Genomic DNA, 23,792 nt, shown 5'->3' on the forward strand with positions numbered 1-23,792 from the left:
CTTTGCATTTACACCTTCTTGTTCCTTGACCTGTCTTCCATGAGCCTGATGTTTATGGACAGCCACCTAAACACTTCATATCCATGACAAAGTATGCATCAGAAAATGAATAGTTCTGATCAATCCAACCACGTAATTCCAGAATCATTTACATGATCATTTCTGAACATCTGCAGGAGTTATAACTTACATCACATCGAAGGTCATAACTGAACTAATTTTTTTTTTTGAGATATTCCAATGAAGGTGACTTTTCCATACATTCTTATGAAGTTCAAGTCTGACTTTAAAATTATGACTACCTTATAAACTCATGCATAATGAAAAGTTCAGTTAGTTTTATTATCACTCTGTGCTTTCAGGCAATAATTGCGTACAAACATCCTCGTGTAAAAGCTCATGAATTACAGAAAAATTCTCATTATTTTAACTTGCTTCAAAGAAAGTCCATGTGTTACACATACATCACTCTTTACCAGAGAAGAATATTGGAGTTTCCTCTGCATTATAGTGTTTTTAAATCAGCGTTAGTGGCTACGTGTTTAAAAGACCTAGTAGTCTTGATGGATCAGCCTGAACTCTATCCTTCAAAAACTTCATGAAGATTGTTGTATGTGTGTTTCTCTCTGAGTATGTCAAGTATCTGAGATAAGGGTTACCATTGCTATGTGAAGGTTAGATGTGACTGAGAGTAAATGCTTAAATCTTGTGGCATTGGTACTCTGCTGGCAAAGACAAACCTCTAGAGGTTGTGAAAGGATCTGGCATTTCTTTTTCTGTATTCTGAATGACAAAAAAAACTTGCACCCTTTTTGCTTCAGACACCAAATTTGCATAAAACCAGAGAGGTGGGAGCCGTGAACCTGATGATCTTCATCCTACTTAAACTGAGAACTGTTGTTTGGGATAATAAGGCTCTAATGTTGCATTGCACTTGTAGGCCCAAATTCCACCATGGAAGCAGTCTTAAGTTGCTCTCGATATAACCAGCACTGTGTACTGGTGTGGATGTTTTAACTGGATACCAGTCATCCTTTAAATATCTCTAAAAGTCGGCCTTTTGGATATCACCTATCATTCTTCCGTTGAAGAAGCTCAGTTATATTTTCCTGTTTTTCTATTTTGATCTCATTTTGGCTATTGTAATAATGGTCTCTCAACCCACCACCCTTCCCCCCCACACACACACACTGTGTTTTGTATCCCAGAGCATTTTAAGAGTTGTCTTTCTGGCCCTTCTCCATTCAAGAAGAACAAAAAGCAACTCAATTTATTATTTTGAGCATTCTCAAAATAATAAATTTCAATGAGAGTGAATGAAATTACCATTATTCTTCTCTGTACTGGAGAAATTGAGATGCCAGCAATCCATAAGCAGGTCTTAATCACCAAACAGTTGGCAGCAAACAGCATAAAGAAGTTGTTAATATATCCCATTCAGTTCTGTTAAAACAAATAGAGGAGAAATACAGATGCTCTATATTGACCAGAAACCTATTAAACCCATGTAATATGTGGAAAGTATACTTTATTTTAAATGTTTTATTGAAGGCCAGCATTCACGGAAGTTAGACTCATTTGGCTGTGCATTTAATTCATAAACTCATGTTAGTTTAGGGTACCAGGTAGTGCTCCCCAAGTTCTTGACTGGAACTGAAGACATCATGTAGCGTCTGCTCATATGGTTTGGGTCATTACTGGAGAATTCTGTCACATATTTTAAAGTTACGGCAGTCTGAAGGTAAGGCTTACTAGTGCTTAAAAAGTTAAGAAGTAAAAGGGAACAGAAGATTTAGTCTGCTAAAGATGTGTTTGTCTGGCATAACCAGTTTTCATGCCGTAATAACCTGCATGTGTCCTTCACAGGGGAGGAGCTGTGCACTGGCCTCATTTCGGGCTGTTCCTTGGAGTGTTCCTTTGGCTTCCAGACTGACGCCCACAATTGCGAGATCTGTCAGTGCCGACCGCGGCCTAAGAAGTGCAAACCCATTGTATGTGACAAGTACTGTCCCTTTGGATACTTGTACGTATTCTTATTTTGAAAGCATATTTAATACAATCCCTGTACATATTGAAAATATGCAAAATCCAAACATACGTGCTTGTGTTTACTTTGTGGCAAAGCAGACGAACATTTAGGAAAATAGAAATGTCATTACTTGATGTGAGATTAAAGTATTCTTCAAAATGGATTTTGATGAACAGATGAAGAAACAGCAACTTTAAAAAACAGCAGCAGATTATAAAAGCAAAGCAACACTTGAATTTTGTTTGAAGAATATTTGACGAACAAGATGAAAAAGCTACATACATGTAACGTCTCTTGCGTGTAGATTTTTGAAACTCTATTTGCATGTTCCACTGTGGTACCCTTTCATTTTATAGCCATTTATTTTATTCAAATGATTTTCTAGTATTTCAGTGGTTTTTTTTAATGTTGATATGACAGCAGACTAGTTTTAGTGAGGCATTTCTGATAGTTACAGGATTCATGAAGAACATTACTGTCTCTTATCTAAGTTTTTGTAAGCCTGCTCAAAACCTGTATCATTGCTGGAGTTCTTTCTCCATGAAAGGAAATATTTGTAGTATTTATTCATTTATGGAATAGGTGACAAAAACTGGGCAGATTTTTAATCACAGAAATTTCTTAGTAATCAGGCTGGTGACTTCTATATGTACTATGCATTTTATTTTTTGATGGATCCATTCCATCTTACTGCCTGCTTTTCATAACAGTTTAATTTCTGAAAATAAAACCAGATATGTTGCAATACTTAAGAAGTAAAAAAAAAAGGGGGGGGGGGGGGGAATTGCTTTGAAAATATTAGGTCACTTCTTTTTTTCCCTAAGTTAGAAAGGATGCTTGACTTGTATCCTTGAGGCACCCTTAGTGTAATTTGAAAATACCCACATAATAGCAGTCCAGCAAAACAAAGTAAATACCATTTAATATAATCTTGTATCTATTACTTGAGATACAGAATTAGGCTTGCTTCTGGTTAAATAATAGCAGATTTTCGCACTCATGAGAACGATGAGCTTGAAATAGGACAAAACGAGTGAAAGATAACAAAGATTAAAACAAACTTCAGTTTTCTCCCCAAACCTCAAAGTTTAATAGATGAGAGAGGGAAAGCAAGAATTTAAAATTAAAAGATTACCAAAATTATCTTCAGGCATGTTGACTTCAAGAGTGGCTGGGAGTTGTTTTCAGTGAGAGAAAGTGGAACAGGAAGGAATTTACAGAAAAGGGATGTCAGTTTTGTCATTTTTGCCCAATGGCTTCAAATGCAAGGATGGCTGAAGATGGGTAGCAGAATGAAATAAAGATGAGTGAGTGAGTGAATGAATGAATGAATGAATGAATGAATGAATGAATGAATGAAGGATTTATTGTCTACAGCAGAGTCAATAGCATAAAGCTATGGGGCAGGATCTGAGAGGGCTTTTCTCATCCATGTGCTCAAGGAGTGTGTGCATCCATTAGCAGCAGAGACAGTTGGTATGAACCACAAAGTGTTTTACTGTTTGCTCTGTGATTGAATATCATTCGGCTTGGAATAGGAAAAGCTGTTTTTAATATTACAAGTGCATAAAAAATTATTATTTTCAAGGCTACTTGTTTTAGCCTATTTAAAAGTTATGAGAAAAACAATAAGTAAGGTCTATCTAATGTCTTTTGTCATTGGCATTTTGGACTTACACAGAAATAACTAATTCTATTCTTTACTTTTCTGTGGTATCTAAAGCAGTTAAGTTTGTTTCTCTTTTTTGTTTCTTTCATTTTACTACTACTGGTTTTCTTCAGTGGCAGTCCCAATGTAGATGTCACACTGAAGTGTTAAAAATGGTTATCTACTGCTGCTGAGGATTGTTTTGAACTATAGTTACCAAAGTTGTTTTGTGTGTGTAAATGTGTTTACTGTTACATTCTTTTAGTTTATTGTGCAATACTTTTCCCATCAACATGGGTTTAGGAAGAAATACTCTCTTTCACATAATGAGCAGGTTTGCATGGTTTGGTTATATTAAACTGTAATTTTTGTTTAGAGGAAGGTGGACAGTATTTTTACAACTTTAAATGGAACACAGTAGAGACCTTAATAACCTCTAGTGAACTGAACGTGTTTTGGGTATTTTTTGGGGGGGGGGGTTTAACTTCAAAACTGAATCTTCAGGAAAAAAACAAATACTCTTTTAAGATAAAACAGTAGATTTCCATTCCTGGGCCTGTGCTTCCAGTGTGGGTGACTGGTAGTAATGTTCTTGATTTAAGTCTACCTCATTAGTGACCAGACCATGTATAACTGCTGAAAAGAATAGTGTTTTCTTTGGTCCTGTTTTCTTCCTTAGCTTTCAGTAAAGATGCACCCCTTACTTCTGCTTACATATACTTTTACTCTACAACTTCTGATTTTGTGCTTTCTTTTGTTAAGCAAAGGTTTCTCTTTACTGTTGTCTTCTATGCTAAAATATTGTCTTCTATACGAAAAGTATTTTAGTATTGTTAGTTTTGCAATGAAGTTGGCTGTGCCATGTGAACTGAATTAATGAATTAATGAACTTTGATTAATTCAGAAACTTGTTACTTGGTTTGGGAGGTCTGACTTTCATATCTCTCTCGCATGAACTGTGACTTAACTTATTCTTAAAGAAAGTTTTAAACAAGATGAGGAAATTCCTTATGTCTAATTGGAAGATGACCCCAAGATTGCAGTGAATTTGACTGTGATGTTAAGGGTTATACTCTGACTTAGCAGTGTAAATCATCAAGAATACCCTTTAGAACAACAACAAATAAATCTAAACTAATTTTGTTAGACTTCTCTTCATGCACTTTAGGTGAGATGTGCCTGCATTATTTTGAAAGGCCATAAAGGAAAAATCTCTAAAAATGAGAAAGATAAGAACCCAAGCATGGAGCCTAATACACTTTGCACCTTAATAAACTGGTTTTCCTTTGTTTGAGTGCAGTCCTCTGGACCTATAGAGTCCTTAGTTTGCATGTGAGTATCACCCTGCTGATACCTGTGCCCACGCACTTAAGGTGATTATTGTTAATAAATCTGTGGTATGTGTCAACAGTAATCTAGCTGATTGGGTGGGGAAAACTAAAGGGGTCTGCGCCATCTTCTTCAGTGTGGACATACTTGCATTAATTGCATTAATGCTGTCTGTCTACCCAGACATGGTTCAATATTCTGAATGAAAACCAAAGAGGACTGAAGAGAAAAAAGATAGATGGGCCTACCTGTATTTAAAGAAATCGGTGATATCATTCATTTTTCTGGAATGTTTTTCTGTAATAAAGAACTCATGACTCAGTTTCTGAGAAGGATAGGAAAAGGCCTAAGAATATTGTCCTTGAGCTGCAAGAGCACTTTAAACACAGAGATGCTTGGTTCTAGGTGCAAGTATTTTTCAGTGTCAATCATGTGTCAAGGAGAATCTGTTAAAGGATACAAGTTTCAGGCACAAATCCCAGTGATTTTCTAAACTTGTGGAGGAAGCAGCCCGTGTCTAAGAAATTGTGTGATACTGTCACATAAGAAGTTTAGAAAAATGTTTAGGTTTATGGTATTGAAGAAGAGAATAATAAGACAGGCTTTATTTCCTAGATTTACTAGGCTTACTTTGTATATCTGAAGAAGACTAAAAGTACAAAGTAATATGCTTCAAAATGGAAACACAGATCTTCAGAAATTCAAAGTATATGGAATTTAGTGAAAAGGAAGAAAAATGGTAAACAGGTTAAAGTTAAAAAGTATAAATATTGAATCATGCAATTTGCAAGTATTCATTTGAAGACCTAGCCGTGATAAAATGACACTTTGAGCCAAAACTGACTCACAGACTATCAGCTCTGGACCATGCATTGACTTGCCCAGGCAATCCCTAGTGCAAGGTGTGCTGTCTGACCCATTGTACCCTATCCCATTCAGAGGAGTTGTGGGAGGTCAGTAAGAACATCACGTAGAGCAGGACTGCTCCATGTGTCAGCACTGAACCACACGGCTCATCTTCAAATAGGAAGCATTATGAAAAAGGTAATGTTCAGCCTCTCACAGAATAACACTGCTTGTTGTAAAGAGTAGTAATTTTTAGCCTGTATGTATGACTCATTTAGTATATTGGCTGGCAGGAGAAAATTACAGATTTCTGTATATGTTTTCTGTACTTAGATAAACTGAAACACAATCTTCTCTCTTTTTTTTTTTTCTTTTAACTAAAGTGTGCATAAAACAGTTTTATTAGAAAATCTATGTGAACTGTGTAGGACAAGTATTTTACAAATGACAGCAAAGATTAATTGACAAATTATGGTAGACAGGAGTAAGATAGAGAAGTTTTTAAAACAAGCTGATTTCAAGCTGATGCTAGTGCTTTAGGAAACACGTCTTTGAGATGATCTTTCCCTTGCACTTTTGTACACCCGAAAAAAAAATATAGTATGTTTGTTCAATTCTTTATTGCTACCATGCCAATTTCTTCTCTAAAATAGCGAGCCTCATATGACTTTTGAGCCTGTTATGACCTTCAAAAGCATGGGAAGACAGATCTCTATTATAATGTAAAACTTTGGGTTTACATTAAAAACCAAAGTCACAAATAGGACACTAAAGAAGCAAGTATTAAAAGTGCATTAGAGAGTGGAAAGTTAAGGAGTAATCATCATCTGATTTATTTTTTTTTTTAATTTTTTTTAAAGACTGCCAAAGGTTAGTAATTGAGAAATTTGAGTTCGTGCATCTTTAAAGAAACCAAAACCTTTTCACAACTGTCTAAAAAAAAAAAAGCTTAATAGAGTTCACTGTTTGAAAACTCCACACATTAATGGAAAGAAGCATTTCTTTTGAAATCAAAAGACTAGTTACAGAGATAAAGGAGGAAAAAATAGATGGACAGAAAATTTTCCATTCTCCATCCTATTGTGTGACTGTTTTCCTCAGTCTTTTAACTAAAAATCACGTAAAGTTTTCTAGAGTTTGAAGTCAGTATTTCTAGAGATTTACATAATTTATTTCTTCTCTGTTCCTCTAGATGTTCTTTTCTAACTTCCCATATATTGTATTTGTTTTGGGGGGGACCAGTGTGCATTTAATGGTGTAGTATTCAATGAGAGATCTTTCAGTTTACCAATAGATGTTTTCCTAATTTTAATGAGTTACTTCATTAGAGCAATATGTTTATCCACAGACTTATGGAAATAATTTATTAGGGTTTTTTACCCTCTTTGTCTTTAACTTCTTCATTAAAACTCTTCCTACTCCCTCCCCCCTGTGTCTTGGGAAGGCATAGAAATTTACTCTATCTGTAATATGAAGAGAAATAGTGCACTTGTGCCTAAAGTGTGAATCGTATCAGTCGTCCTGAAAAAAAAGTCAAGCAAATACTCCAGTATAAGGTTCTCAGAAGCAGAATGTTTATGGTGCTGTGAAGAGATGCTGTCAGGTGGTGCTCTAGACTCCTGCCCAGCTTTACCTGGAAGCTTTGAAAGTATTTGTGTTCTTGATTCTCTGTACTCTGTCTGCTGGAAAGTTCTAAAGTTCTCTGGTTTTCTCTGTTTCAAAATATGTTACTGTGTCTGCTACTTTTTATATGGGTTACTGGCATTCCACATGCTAGTTTTTCAAGTCAGCTTTGTGTCTGCTTATTTAACGTTTTCATAGATCTCTGTATAGTTTTAATATGTAAGAGAGGAAATCTACTGTACTTACTGTTGGAGGAAGAAAGTTAACAGTAATTTGTGTTATAAAACTACAGGAATTGTAACGGATTCCTACCTACCCCTCTAACTTCTTCACAGTTTTAGAAGTTTTTCTTTCTATGTTTTCACTTGAAAAGAAAAAAGAAAAAAATTACCATCAATAGTTGTCACAAGTGCATACATCTATATTATCTGCTATGGCTTGAAAGTACAGTATGCAGATTCTGCCAGTTACATGGAGGGAGCACATGCCAGGGATGGAGACCTGTACACCCCATACACCTGCTGAACATAAGGGTGGCAGTTAATAATAGTTTTCTTTACTTGATCGGTCACTTCTTTAGGGAATGCTTTTGCTTTAAACATAGATATTTAAAGACATAGATATTTAAAGTGATCTGCTGACCTTTAACAAATTGTTTTGGTCATTTAGGAAGAACAAGCATGGCTGTGAAATCTGTCGGTGTAAGAAATGCCCGGACCTGCCTTGCGGTAAAATCTGTCCAATGGGTTTCCAGCAGAACAGTCATGGCTGTGTTATCTGCAAGTGCAGAGGTACGTGTGAGTGCATTACCACCTCCAGTTGCAACTTGTGTTCAAAGCGGGGGGAAGCTAGAGCAAAAGAGAAGGAATACTGCGCAGAATATGTAAGAATTGAAACATCGTACCTGGTAGGGCAGGTGGTTCAACTTTGCTCAAAGGAGTGTGTTGCTTTGCAGGTGTTATCTCTCTTCATCTTGGCTTCAACAGAAAGCCTCAGCTCCACTTTCACCTTCCTTTACAAAGTCACAAAAATCAGTTTGTTATCATTAATAAATATTAGATCAGGCTCTTAATAAGTAACTACTAGAAATAAACTAGTTGAGGAGGGGTTTGGTTTTTTTCAGTAGCAGTGTTCATACTGGCTTCTTCACCATCATCTTTTCTTTACAAACTCAAGTTTTGGATTTGATAGATGCCCTGTACACCATCTAAAATTAGAGTGCTGTTTCTTGGACGCTTCTCAGGCAGACTCAAGGAACAATTTGTAAAGGGAGTGCTTACACAGGACTGGGTATTCTTAAGCCAAAGATGTCACATGTGCCACATCCCAAAATTATAACCACCAAGTTTGAGGTGGAGATTGAGATTGTTGTCTGCTTTAGTTTCGTGCTTCTTTTAACATGTCTCTCTTTTTAAGATATTTTCAGTTTGTGTGTTGTATGACTCTGGATATCAGACTTCCTTCATTGCTCATCTTCACGTGTTGGATTTAATGGCTTTGTGCCCAGGCTCTCTCTGATCCTAACTACTCTTTCATGCTTATTTTCTTTGATTCTTACTTGTGAGTTTTGATTTCTAGCTATAGTCAAGTACTTTTGAGTATTTTCTCATTGCTTTGTGTAATGACTCCATTCTTAACTTTTTAAGCAGCTGTTTCTTTATAATTTTAAAAAATTATAAAATATAATAAGACAAGCTGTGGGAACATGGGACTTGAAATTGTATGAGTTCCTGAAGTCACTCTCCTGTAGTTGAAGGCAAACATGCAATCATATTAATTAGAAGGATCCGATGTTATATTTTTTCCACATGACATCATACATTGCAGACAATTATTAACAAAACTGTAAGACTTCTAGGAAAAAAAATTAAATGTGATAAATGTACCTTGCAGATATGAGAAGCAGAGATTTCACTGACATAAGCTGCAATGTATGACTTTTACTAGAAATAAAAATTTTAAAAATTAAGAAATGGTAACTTCTGAATGGAGTCCCATTGAGACACATCGTTGTCATCACTTACCTTGTCATTTGTCTCCATGTTCACAGTCAACACACTTTTCCTGATCATCATGGTGCTGTGATGGGATATACACACGGTGTTTTCTTAGGTGTGCCCTAATTGTATCCCACGCTATAAACACATGCAACTTCTATGCATAGATATAATGCATAATTATATATATGCACGCTTTTAAGTGCTTTCCTTACAAGAATGTATTTTAAAGCATGTGCAAATATTTAGCAAAAGTAACTTGATCCCTCTCTAGTAGTATTTATTGTTATCATGATCATAAAAATACCAAGCCATGAGCAAATCACATCACTTCATCAGCAACTTGTCCAAGAATAATTGGAGGAATTGCCAGCATGTTCTGGGAGAGCTGTGAATCCTTGTTAAAATTTTGACCCAAAATCCCTGAGTAAGAGGACAGGATTGGCAAATCCTCTGCCTGTGAATTAGCTCCACTTTCTAAATTGCTTCTGCCAGAAATAGCTTACGCTAGGATTAATAGAAGTACAGGGCTGGGATAGTCCTCTGGAAGACTGAGGGTCCCTTTGTCTGCCCTTGCATAAAATAGAGTATATCTGGATAATCCTTGACAGATGTTTGTCTAAGATCTAATTTATTAAGAATCCGCACTCTCAAAAGGGGAGGGTAAAAAAAAAAAAACACAAAAAAACAAAAAAAACCCACAACAGCCCACAAACCAAAAAAAAAAAAAAAAACCACAACACCACAACTCTCTAAAATAGTGTTTTCCTGTGGTTAACAATATGTGACATTTAAAAATTAATTTTCTACTATTTCTCTCCTTTTCTACAAATTGTACCAGTTACTTCTTGTCCTTAGGTCAGCAGACATAATGGAACAGCTAAGCACCATTCCCTTTAGAATTCTCTCAATATTTAAGGGTTGGCAGCAGGAGCCCCCTGCATGTTTGTGGGGTTTTGTTGTTTGGGGGTGAGGGGGTGTCCTAAATGAAGTAAATCCAGTTATTTTGGTCTCTCCTCACAGTTCAAAAACTGAATATTGTACTTTAGCAGTAGTAACAAGCTTCAAACTAGTAGAGATAGTAGTACCACATTTAAATTTACAGTGCTCCTGAACTTGCCTTCTCTGCAGTGGTATCACACTTCAATAGGATGAAGTCTGATTTAAGAAGTGTTTTATCCTTATACCATGGCTTTTCTTTTTAATTCACAAAATGGTATACTAATGTAATTTCTGTATACTGGGTTCTCACTCTGATGACTTGCATCAAACTAACTTTGTACCATCTGCTTGTGGTTCTGAGACCACCTTTGATAGATCTGCCACAGCTGAAGATGTGCTGACTTACATGTTAGTAAAAAACAACCAAAAAAACCCATTATTAAAATTACATATAAACATTGCTACTTTTCATACTGCATCCTTTTTAAAACAGAAAATAAAATAAGCAACTTAATACAAATAACCTTATATATATATGTCAGTAGAACATGGTTGACATACTCTGAAAACAAGTCAGTTCACTGACAAACTGATCCTAAATCCTTCATCATTATAATGATGTGGGTGGGGGAGTGCTGGGCTCTAAATTCACTCTGCTGATTGGCAAAGAATACATTGAATCTGAATCCTGCAGCACTTCTATACCATGTAAGATACAAATGAGTCTTTGTCCTCCCTGGATCAACTGCTTGCATGTGCTGGCTAAATGCATGTAATGCTGCATTTCAAGCTACTCTATTTTCATCTTAGTAAAAGCAAGGAATGAGGGACAAAATTGTCAGAGCAGTTGTCTTCCAAGCATCTCATTTCTCATAATAATGTAAACAATTTCTCTAGGTGTTGTATGAAATATTTCCAGTATCTAGCATGACCCCGTTAAAACTTCCTTGTAATTTTTTTGTCATTCATGATGTAAAACCATCCCTAGCTCTTGTAAATGCTTTTATATTCTACTTGATATCAGATACTCACATTATAGATAATCTAATACACTGTAATATTAAATATTTCATTTTAAATATGCTTCGTGTTTTCTGCTGTTTCACTCCATTGCACTTCTTTTTTTTATATACATTATTAGGCAGTACTGCATTGCTGTATGGTTAAAAACAGTATAGGTGCAACAGAAAGAAGTGATTATATTTTCCAAGGAAATACATTCTACTGCATCGCACCATGCCCTTCAGTATATCTTTTAACTGTTCTCTGTGTGGTGTTACCTTATTTCTAAGTGTAAATGATAGAATTACTATTCACTTGGTCTTATATGTGCTTTAAGAATAATGCAATCCTGGCATGAAGTTGGTGTGGTTTTTTTTCTTAAGCAACACATGCTAATTGAGACACTTTTTTTCCTTTGATTTTTTCGCAGAGGCAACTGCTTCTCTTATGCCTCCTGTTAAAACAGGCTCTTGCCTGTCAATGGATGGGCGCCGGCATGAGAACGAGGAAAGCTGGCATGATGGCTGCAGGGAATGTTACTGTCACAATGGCCGGGAAATGTGTGCCTTGATCACCTGCCCTGTTCCTAACTGTGGCAACCCCACCATACATCCAGGGCAGTGTTGCCCATCGTGTCCAGGTAACATGGTTTCCTCCATATGCTTTTTAATCAGGTTTTATTTCACATGTATTCTGTTTCTAATACATGAAAATAATCTCATGCATCATTCAGTACTAGGTATCTGTGAAGGTTTCTATGCCCAAATATAACAAGATGAGTGGCTTTCATTAAGATCTCACATGTAAAAAATGGGAACTTCAGTATTTAAAGCATATGCATGTTGTGAGTCCTAACATGTTAATCTTTGACAGATTGAAATCTTTAAACTAGAGAAAGTTTCCAGTCTATATTAGTTGTAATAGCAAATTCATACTCATATACAGTTTTGTTACCTATAGTAACAAATATTATAATAAGCCATTATATTTTCTCTTTTTTAATTTGAAATGGAGTTTTATTAAAATTCATCTCCTGATCTATGTTTCACATCCCCTCAAAGCAATACACATTTAAACGGATGTCTTAGGTAATTGAACATTATGATTCTATGTTCTGAGGGAAAACTCCGTGTCACCAGCAGATTATTTCAGTGTTTCCACTGGGAAGGCCCAAGTACTATTAATGTTGCATTCCAATACAATTTTAATAAGTGTTAATATGAAAACATCTATGAAATATGTTAGAGTATAAGATTAATGCCCTTTAAAATATTGTAGGAATCATTGTGAAGACAAAGTGCTAGATAGATTAATTTGTAATACAGTGATAATGTCTGACTTGATTGGAAGTCGTGTTACAAGTAGGAACAATGAGGCTCATGATACAACTGTAAATAGCAAAACAGTAAGACAGCACTAGCAGGATATAAGCATTTATGAACTGTTTCAAATTCTTTGTAAAGAACAGGAAATCCTAGGGGCAAAATTAGCAGCCAGATCCTCTTGCTGAAAGTGACAGACACATAGGACCTAAGATAACCTATCCCTTTAGATTGCTTGGACAAATTGTGATCCCCAGTGCAGTTTACACCTTGTGGTAACTGAAAAAACATAGTCCCCCAAAAGATGCAAGATTCTAAAATATGTGAGTCTCACTTTCAGCCTTTCTCAGTCCGCGCTACTCTCCTCTCCAGTATGGAGGCTGGGCGCTGTGCTTCCATGGCCAGCCGTAGTATTACTTTTGCCACTGGGTTTTGTGAAGCCGGAGCTATTTTCAGTACTAAGTAATTACTTAGTTAATGAGGCCAAACTCTTAATGCTTAGCATCTTAGTAATGACAACCATTAATGAAATTTTTAGCTGAGATGAAAACAGTAAGTTATGCACACTAGGGGAACAATCCTTTGCTCACTTCCTTCTCTTCCATTGTCAAGTATCTGGCTAGTTTGATGGGGAATTAAGAAAGCATAAGATTTTTAAAGCGAACACTAGTGTTTTGTCAGCTTGGAGCGCTTTTGCCACAGCAGTATACAGTGTTCATCCATATGTATCCCATCAGGTATTGTCATTCTCTTGTTCAGCTCCCTTACACAAACATACATCCACAGTCTGTCTTAAATAGTACAGTTCTTTCCCCTGTTAAACCTCAGTGTGGCAAAAAAAAAGAACCAGAAGAAAACAACAATAAAAAGATTCAGTTGCGAATATTGTTCCAGGAGGAACAGACAAACAGGAAATAACAATTACAGAGTATCATATTCCCAAAGTCATGTCAGTTGACAGGAATGTTATTTTCCACTTGTATTACCTGGAATTCAGGGCTGCACGGAACTATTGGAGTACCTGCAGTAGGCACTCACCTTTTCACAATGATTTGTGTATTATTGGAGGGGATGCTATACTTCATGCAGGTGGGGACAAGTTAGCAGGTCAGTCTTACATTAATAAACATTCAAGATTCAGAATTTATGTAGGATGGTTGTTCCAGTACCAGCAATTCTGTTATTAGGTTCCCCAAGAATCATTCCTGATTTCACTCTACTGTCAGCGTACTTGTGCATATTGATTTACCTAACACAAAACACATCAGAGCACTTAAATAAGAGTAATGTCACTAGTTACTTTGTGTATGAAGAATGAGTAAATCCATTTGTAAACCTAATGTTCAGTTTGTGGAAGAAAGATCAGGATGAGATTAGCACTACCTATTTTCTCACGCTATACATTTCTTGTGGATGAGATCAGTGCTTGATTCTGAGCACCCGCAATGTTGGTCTCTTGTGTAAAAGAGTAGTTGCTTACCCAGTAGTGTCCCTTTCTTTGAGATACAGCGTCTGCATAGGTTTCTCTGACATCTTTCTTCCTTTTGAGGTGCAAGTCAACTAGCTTCTGTGTTAGCAAAGTCATACTGAGTGTAAACTCTTACAGTGCTAGGGCAGACACAGATTTTTTGTAAAGTGATTGCATATATAAGTGTATGAATTAATATCACCAAATTAGTCCTAGTGTGGTTTTGTTTTTCCCACTGATGTTTTATATTTGTTGGAAAAGTACTTCCGATTTTATTTTGCAATGTATTGATTCCCCACTGATGTTGTTAAATAATAATCATGGCTTTCAGTAGATAGCAATGCAGTTTGGAATTGTGAGATCGTAAGCATGTCACTCAAAAGTGTCTGGTATGAGGATATTGAAACAATTAGCAATTCTGATGTACTGAGTTTTGAATTGCACTGTTAACCTATCAACAGGGAAATGGCAGCTCTCAGAGGTCATTTTTCAGGCCAAAAAAAAGAGGTGGTTGCATTCAATTCCATATTTAGTTAGTTTTCAACAGAGCAAGATATACCTTGACTGCCGGAACATTCATTATAACCATGTTTCTATATAGTAAGAGCTTTGAGTGAATTGTCACAATGCTTTTGAAAAGCTGCAGGTTTCCTGTAAGATTTAGAAAGCCATTAACTGCTAGTGTTTTGCAGAACTAAGCTATCTAGCAAGCGTGTATTTCTTTGGCTAGTTGCTCCTTCAGGAATATAGCAGTTGTACATCTGTAGCAATTCGGTTGCAATGATATATCAATATTAATGCTGCTAAGGGAGCGGTAAACAATACCATATGTACAGCAGCACTATCTGGTTATGTTTTTCTGATTATGAACAGTATATGAGCTGTAGCAAAACAGGCCTGTGACTTTGCAGAGAACTAAATGCAAAGGAGATGGCTCAGAAAATTTCCAGAAAATAATTAGTATTGCCTTTGCCACAATGAGTCAGGATGCCATTTTGTAAAATGTAATATATTGTTCCAGCTGAAATAAAAAACAGTGACAAGATCTGCTATCTCACTTCATTTATGTGATTCATAAATGTAAGCAGTAGGAAAAGCATAGCATCAGCAAATCAGTGAAAGATGAATGAATTCCCTGAAAGAAGAAATGTATGAGTACTTTGTGAATAGAGTAAGATTGGCCAGAGTCAGTTTCCCTGAGTTCTACTGATCATTCTTCAGAAATGAAAACAAAAAACAATAACTGATTGCTGTGTCTTCCACATTGTGGTGTCCTCGAGCAAAGGGCATTTAAGTAGGCTGTGAGGATGCAGTTTGTGGCATAACCTTTTCTTGATGGTAAGTGCTTAGACACTTTCAAAGTGCAGGACAGGTTTATTTTTTCTTTTAGATCACCAAGAGGTAAAGAGAGTTCCCCCAGCTTTGGAGGACACTCATGCTGAACAAGGGAAACATGTTTGGTTCCTTTCTTAACTTGAAGGAGGTTAAATCTATTCTCTAAACAGCCTGGGTTACAGACTGGGTGAGTCTTTCGGCCAGGTCTGTAGAGGTAATGTAATTAATCATTTGAGAAAGAATTAAGGTTCATTTGGTGAGGTATAGTCACTGGAAACAGGAGTCTACACACTGTGGCATCTCCCTGGGTCCAGTTTCTACTTCAAAGACTGCATTTATTTATTTATTTGTTTGTTTGTTTGTTTATTTATTTATAATGACACAAAGTGATGAAGCACTTCTAACAATGTTAAGTGCTTACATGTTCTTAGGGGTTTGAGTGGTTTCTTTGGTTGTTAGGGTGGTTTTTTTTTAAGCTGGCACCAAATGGTGCAGACACATTTCACTCAGGAAACTGAAACGTAGACTTTGAATGTGGACTTCCTAAATCCCATACTTATGCATACTTATCCATCCTTTCAGAAATTGCACTGATGCAAATATTTAGCAGTAAAGAAACAGTCTGATCAGTGTGATTTTTCTGAAAATTACAGTTGTCTCTTGGAATTCATATATTAAAGGTTGGTCTGATTTTTTCTGAAATGCCAAAAAAGCTTGAAGTTATCTGATTCATATTAAGTAGCATTTATTCAGACCGATTCTCAAATTTTTTCTTGTTTATATTTCCATGAGATGCAGCTGACAAAGTTGAAAGAGCTTCATGAAGAATATATTTATAGCTAGTTTTGTTATTCCTAATATTTTCAATAGTAACAGAAATGATGAATCTTGGGTACATTTGTTAATCATTAGAGTCACAGCTGATTTTCCCTGTCTTCCTATTCTGTTTTTCCCAGATGAAATAATTGTGCAGAAGCCAGAGCTCACCAGTCCATCAATCTGCCACGCTCCTGGTGGGGAATACTTTGTAGAAGGAGAGACATGGAATATTGATTCTTGCACACAGTGTACATGCCACAGTGGACGCGTCCTGTGTGAGACCGAAGTCTGTCCACCTCTTCTTTGTCAAAACCCCACCCGCACACAGGACTCCTGCTGCCCACAGTGCCCAGGTATACACTGACAACCAGCTTTCATCAGAGTTCTTTCTTGGTCTCAGTATGTATGAATATTGAATGTTTCAGGATGTGTGAGGTTGGTTGTTGAGGTGCCTTTGTTCTTTAGCAGTTTAGAGTGAGAGCCTGCAGTCCTCTGTCTCAACTGCAAAACTTGACTGTGTGCAAGAGATACCATACATGCAAAGGGGAGTAGCAGCCCTCAAGTTTGACCATTTTCGAAGGCAACCTAATAATGTAAGGGTTGCATGAGAACCAGAATCCTTAGTTGGAAGGTTTGTGAAATATACACTGGCCTGTTCATGGAAACATGCAGGATTAGAGAACACTCGGAAGTAGTCAGAGTGCTAGGCAGATACAGGCTTGTTTCTTTTCCTTTCTACATGCTTTCATTTCTGTAAACCTTTTTATTACTATCTTATCTATTTGGGTTTTGGTCTCAAAAATGCTTCTGTTTGCTCTTACATTCACCTGGTATGATTTGAGAGTGACTTGAAGCTGAGCAATATCAAAGCATTCCAGCCCAACAGGTGTGCCAGATTCATCCTAGACTGCCTCACAGTATCAAGAAGGTAACAGGATTTGCTTTCCCCTGAGGAAAGAGATGCAATTATAAATGAACACAAATTCCTATTTTACATATCAAATGGGGGAGTTAATTGCAGTGGAAATTTAGTCCAAACCTGTGAATTCTATGTGAACTCACTGAGAAAATATTTGTCTTTATTAAAAACAAAATTTTGCCATTTCTTCTACAAGGTATTTGTTGGTGTTTTGGGCGGTTTTTTTCTGACAGAATATTTTCGGTGAAAAAGTTAGCCAGTTCTTCTGACTTCCATTTTCTCAATTTTAGTAACAGTGAACATTTGTTTAACTTCAAAATGCTGTTTGGAGGAGCTGATCTTTTCTCACAAAGAGCTTATTCTCGTAACTTACACAGTTATTGAGAACCTGATCTTAGTGCCCTTATGTATCTTTTTTTATTTTCTTCTCCTTTTCTTATATGTTCTCTGCACATATTTTTTGATCTGTAATGTCTGTTAAGATACAGTTTCATTACAGAAATGTGTCACCCCCATGTGTGGCCATGAGAATTAAATCAGACCCATTGGCATCAAGCTGAAACCCAATCAAATTCCATTTGTTTCTCAACAGTTTATAATTAGCTCATATAAGTCCACTAGTGAAGGCAATAGCAGCATAATAGCTTTTCACTTTGCATCATTCAAGGATTTGAACTGACATGGCAGAAGCTGGGACTCAAGTTTTAGGTTTAAAATTTAATCTCTGTAATTTAAGTTGTATTCCTATATACCATTCAGTTCAGAGCATTCTGAGGGGCTGCTTCTGATGGTGATTGTTTTTCACTTTTCTGACCTTCTTATTTTTTCATTTTTCCCTTTCTTTTTTCTTTTTTAATAAACCCAATAAAGGTCTACATAAATTTTATTCTAGAGCACATCATAAGATCCTCATCACATGTAAGGACTGAAAAGGCATAACATTCTGTACCTCTAGTTTTTCAGAAGAAGTGAGCCAATGTGTTACAATTCCATTGTGTTCTTCAAGAGTGAACCCTCTGCTGAGGGAAATACGAGACAAGTTAGCTACTTAAGTTAAATAACTTCATCTGTTTATATTTACAGATGAGCCTCTTCAGCCCTCTTCATCAAGCAATGAGAGCATGCCCAGTTATTGCAAAAACGATGAAGGTGATATTTTCCTGACAGCAGAGTCCTGGAAGCCCAATGTCTGCACTAGCTGCATTTGCATGGATGGGGTTATTAGATGCTATTCTGAGTCTTGCCCACCAGTATCCTGTGAGAGGCCTGTTTTGAGAAAGGGACAATGTTGTCCTTACTGTATTGGTGAGCAAATAAAAATAGTTGATAACTTGCTGTTACCTTCTTGGGACTAAGAAACATGTTTTATTTCCAAATTGAAATATGTTTTCCCTGTTCTGGGGAGATGCAGTTTGTGCCTTCAGTTGAACTGGAGAGTGAAATCAGCATAGGGAGCTTTGTGGATCGTAATTTGTGGTTTTTAGGTTTAGAAAGATACAGATGTAATTTGCCTACAAACTTGAGAGGACATCCTCCTGAAAACTTGATAATATACCTTACTAGATGAAAACATTACACAAAAAATGGTTTATGTAAAGGAAGATCTGCCAGGTAACACATATGTTACTTCAAAATTTAATAATATGATGAAAATACTAATTATGACTGCAGAAGATAAGCTGAAGCATTATGAAATTTCACAGAATGGAGAAGTGTTAATAGGGCATCTAAATTAAAATACAGGAAAAAAGAGAAAGGTCATTAAAGATAGTTATAGAAATGAGGCAAAATTATATATTTGAGAAAAAATTAGGTTGTTGGGGTTTTTTTAATAGTAAAAATGCGTAAGGAATTAAGGGCCATATACTGGTTTTGAATTTGGAGTTTAAGTAAATGGTGGATGCTGTAGATAGTGAAAATTGCCAGGCATTTTTAAAGTTGCAGAATTTGAGATTATTCATCATTTTATTTTGAATAGGAGTATTTATTTACAGATTACTCTTTTTTTGTGAGTTTGCAGTGAGTACAAAGGCTATAGAATGGAAGTTGCTGATAGAGAAAAGTTGTATAATAGACTTACCAAAATTAACTTGTCATGGTTTAACTCTTAAGTACTGTGCAGCCAAGCACTCGCTCCCTCTGACCGGTACCCAACCCATCCCCAAGTAGCAGTCGGTGCCTTCTGGGTAACTTCCCCTGGTTTATATAGTGGGCATGACGTGCTGTGGTATGGAATATCCCTTTGGCTAGTTTGGGTCAGGTGTCAGGTCTCTGCTTCCTCCTGGCTTCCCGTACCCCTCCTCATGGCAGAGCATGAGAGTCCTTGATCAGGGCAAGTGCTACTTAGCAACAACTAAAAAATTGATATCTTATCAGCATTATTCTCAGACGAAAGCCAAAACACAGCACTGCACCAGCTACTAGGAAGAAAATTAACTGTATCCCAGCCAAAACCAGGACATAAGTCCTTGTAGCATTTTTGGAAAGCGTTCATAGCTTACTATAACCTGCATTTCCAAAAGTAGTAGGGGGAGATACAGTAGAAAAGAATTCAGTAAAAAGGCGTATAATAAAATTGACGGGCTTTAAGTATCATTAAGTGAGCATGTGAATCGACTTGCCCATCTATAAACAATAGTTTATTCATCAGAAAGATGTCAGAAAGGTTGTGAAGTCCTTTCAGATATGTACCATCGATAGAAGTCTCGAAATCTTTAATTCGTTGCAGATAAAATATCTTCAATAACAAGTGATAAAGTTTTATAGAATATACAGGAATTGCATCACATAAATGCTTGGAAAAGTTAGAAAATATCAAAATTTCAGTTGCCCATGGAATCCTACTTAGATTCCTGATGAGGACATGTTGAGGGGAAAGTACTATGTTATCCTGTTACTTTATTGTTTATGCTCATTATTGTTTGCATAAAAAATGGAGAGGATTTAAAGATTCTTTGATAATTGTCTTTATGCAGGCTTTTCTTCCTGTGATTGACTTTGCAACTGTAAGGATCATTTTAATCCATAATATATTACAACATTAAAAAAAAAAAAATACAGAGTGTATGCAAAGTTGGGCAATCAAACCAGTAGATTCAGAACATGAGCCGTTGTACTGTATGGGAGAATTCTTTATGTGAAGAAAGAGATGCATCGCAGGGACTGGTGCCAAGAACTACAAAAATAAAACCACTAGAACTTGGTGCCTACACCTTCCATGTCAGGTTTGCAAATATATACGCACAACATGTAGATAGGGCTTTAATTAATTTACTTTGAATCCCATATAGTTGCACAATATTGCAAATAGTTGAATGTGTGAGCTGTAAGAGCTTAATGGCTTTTTTTTGTAGCAACTGCTCCCCAATACGAAATACAGAAGCCAGATTTTAATTATTGCTCAGATATGAAGACTTTGAATGATGATACATTTTGTTAATCCAAGTTGTACTACGTTGTCAGAATGTTTTGTGGTCTAAATAACTGAAACTCACAGCAACTTAACTTTTTTACTGTCTTGTATGACCTATGTATTCTTGCCTGTAGGAGGAATAAGGTCATGCACTTAATTTTTGTCTTTCGGGTTCTTACTGTTTTACTCTTGAGGAGCATATCTTTGTACAGATTCTTCCTTACTATTTTCATGTAATAGTTGATAAAATGTTAAGTAGGCAAACTGTGGAAACCGACCTTCTTTATTTATTTGAGTTTCAGAAATTATGCAGAGGTTTAGCACTGTATTTGGTTCTGCTTCTTTCTGGAGCCAGACTCGGTTAATGCCTGACAAGGTAGCATAGATTCGAATCCAGAATTTTATAGGCTTTGGATGCTTTGTAGCTTGTCTGAATCCTCAAATTCATCTTGTGTTCAACATTCTTCTTTCTCATGCAGAGGGAGATTAATTTGGAAAGATAACCTTCTACTTTAGAGAGGATAAAGGGAAATCTATTTGATTAGAGACAGGATTAGTCTTCTGCAGAACACAGCAATGACTGCTGGTTTGTTTACAAGATGAGATTGATTTACTGGTGCATCTAGAGGAAATTTGAGAGAAGACAGGAAGAGCTAGACACGATATTCTGAACTGCATTTTTGCATATGGGTTTCTCAACTGTAAGTCTCTCTTGTTTCCACTCTCCTTGAGTGTTCGTTGGTATCGTGGCCTTCACTTTCATCCTGTGCTTATACTTGCGTAGAGATGGACACCAAAATGGGAGATACACACAGGATAATTCTTTCTTAGGACTTAACAGTGTCCTCTCGAGGTTCAAAGGTGCAGCGCTGCTGTTGTGATTTTACCTGTGTTCATTCTGCTAAAAAAAAATTTACTGTATTAAATTGGGGATGTATTCTTTACAAACTTGGAAAATCCTGAGGAAGTTGAAGGACTCTTCCAGCCACACCAGCTGCTGAGTTGAAGCTGTTCTGAGTGGGGCAAGGTAGCAAATCAGCCCTGAGTGCACAAAGACTGCTCAGCTTTAGGCCCGCGTAGGTAATGGGCAGTAGAGGATCACTCAGACTGTGTGCCTCACCCTCTCCCAGCCATATGTACTTTCTGACCAACACAGGGATCCACTGTCTCTGTACGCCAATATGCACGTCACCTATGGAAGAACCCCCAACGTGCTTTCTGCAGCTTGCAGCCACCTTTTCCTCTCTATTGGGGCCCATACTTATAGCCATGGAAATCAGGGGATACACATACCATGGATCACTGGAACATTTGTGCTTTTCAGATAATTCCATTAGTATTTTCACTATGGTACTTCTTGCTGGTCTCCTTTTGCATTTGAATTTATTCTGTCCAGATCTGTTGCATTGGTATGCTGACTGCTAACCTTGTTATTCTGGATGATGTCAGTCTATTACATTGTCACTAATTAAAAGCTCTACTGATGGCCACATTATTTAATAAGGCTTTTTATTTATATTTGAGAGGTAATTCTAAATGACACATTTACGTATGTAATGTGTGTGAATAGTAAACCAATGTTTCTCTAACAAGAAGTTATTTTGCAATTTCATTCTGTTATCTCATGCGTATGCTTAATTTGCAAATTCATGTCATCAGCAAGTTTCATCATAGTCTTTTTTGCCTCTAAGAAAAAAAGGTAGTGAAAAACTAAGATGAAAATGAGGTGCTGCTTGGCTTTTGGAGGTTCTGCTGTGTAGTTTTATTTTTATTATCTATAAAGTGCTATAGCAGCAAAAAACATCCTAGGCTAAGCAATTCACTACTGTGTTCTCAGTGAAATAGAAAGTATGCTGCACACCACCTAAAAGGCTTGCATAGGATGCAGCGTAAAAAAAAATGGTGTATTGAGTGCTTAGGCAGAAAGGATACTGCTTCTTTTAAGTGTTTTCCCAAGATGTTTGTTAAGTCCAGGTCCCTGTTACATATACTGTGTCAAAATCTATCTGAAAAGTTGTTTTACAGCTCTCAATCTTTGGGAAAGATGTTCTGGAACCTCAATTTTTTTTTTCCTGAGGGTTAAGATCACACCAATTTCTAATTTATATAATACTAACCATAAAAAAAAAAAAAAAAACTTAATTTGGTTATTGCCCTTTTCCTGGGGTTTTCCATTGATGCAGTTACAGGGAATGATCAGATCACTTTCAAATCTGTTTTATCGTAATAAATAGACTAAGGACTTCTAGCTATGTCACCTGAGAGCCTCTTCATCCTTCTAGGCATCCTGCCTAATCTTTTCTTTGAGTATTCCGGACTGAGTTCATCTTTCTTGATAAACCTTGTAATTAGAAACGTTAAGTAGTGTGGTTTGTTTTCTTAGTTAAATAGGGTTTACCAGGAAACAAGGAGAAGGAGTAGTTGGCAGTCTCAAACAGTGAAACAAAAAAAAAGGTTTTCTTAATTTCCACAGCACTTTTGACATCATCATTTCATGTCCCAGCCATCCGTTCTCTAGCCTCTTGCATGAGGAGAAGCAGTCCAGGCTAATTATGTACTTCATAAAGAAGCAAAAATAACACTTTTTTAACAGAGATTTTCTGGAAGATGTAGAGAGGGTCTTTTAATTACAGCTGGGATTTCTTTGGTGCTGTTGTTTCACTTTTTTGTTTGGGGAGGAAATGAGATTTGTGCATAGTTGGCCATTACTATGTGATCACACCACTGTTCTCCTTCAACAGAAGATACAGTTCCAAAGAAAGTGGTTTGCCACTTCAGTGGAAAAACATACGCAGATGAGGAACGCTGGGATATTGACAGCTGCACACACTGCTACTGCCTGCAAGGTCAGACCCTCTGCTCCACTGTCAGCTGCCCACCCCTCCCTTGTGCTGAACCCATCAACGTGGAGGGAAGCTGCTGTCCCATGTGCCCAGGTAATGTGAGGTGACAACCCAGATGATGTAACGCTGCTTTTCCAGGACTGATAATGAGGTTTCTTAATTGGTTTTTGAACATACTTGTTTAAAGAGTATCAAGAAGACAACAGATGTTTAGACTTCAGGAAGATTAATATTCTTAACAAATAGGCGTATTGTGCA

The 23,792-nt window shown here is 36.7% G+C and overlaps 1 protein-coding gene across 1 annotated transcript in view; it reads left to right on the plus strand.

Moving 5' to 3' along the window:
* Positions 1-23,792, plus strand: part of CRIM1 (cysteine rich transmembrane BMP regulator 1) — a 188,459-nt gene that overhangs the window by 156,482 nt on the left and 8,185 nt on the right. The window contains exons 9-14 of the mRNA XM_030498818.1: positions 1,867-2,023; positions 8,145-8,266; positions 11,847-12,056; positions 16,498-16,713; positions 18,363-18,584; positions 23,433-23,627. Coding sequence (XP_030354678.1) covers positions 1,867-2,023; positions 8,145-8,266; positions 11,847-12,056; positions 16,498-16,713; positions 18,363-18,584; positions 23,433-23,627 — 1,122 coding nt within the window. The remainder of the gene's footprint in view (positions 1-1,866; positions 2,024-8,144; positions 8,267-11,846; positions 12,057-16,497; positions 16,714-18,362; positions 18,585-23,432; positions 23,628-23,792) is intronic.

The sequence above is a fragment of the Strigops habroptila genome, chromosome 10, assembly GCF_004027225.2.
Source record: "Strigops habroptila isolate Jane chromosome 10, bStrHab1.2.pri, whole genome shotgun sequence".
Taxonomy (NCBI): Eukaryota; Metazoa; Chordata; class Aves; order Psittaciformes; family Psittacidae; genus Strigops; species Strigops habroptila.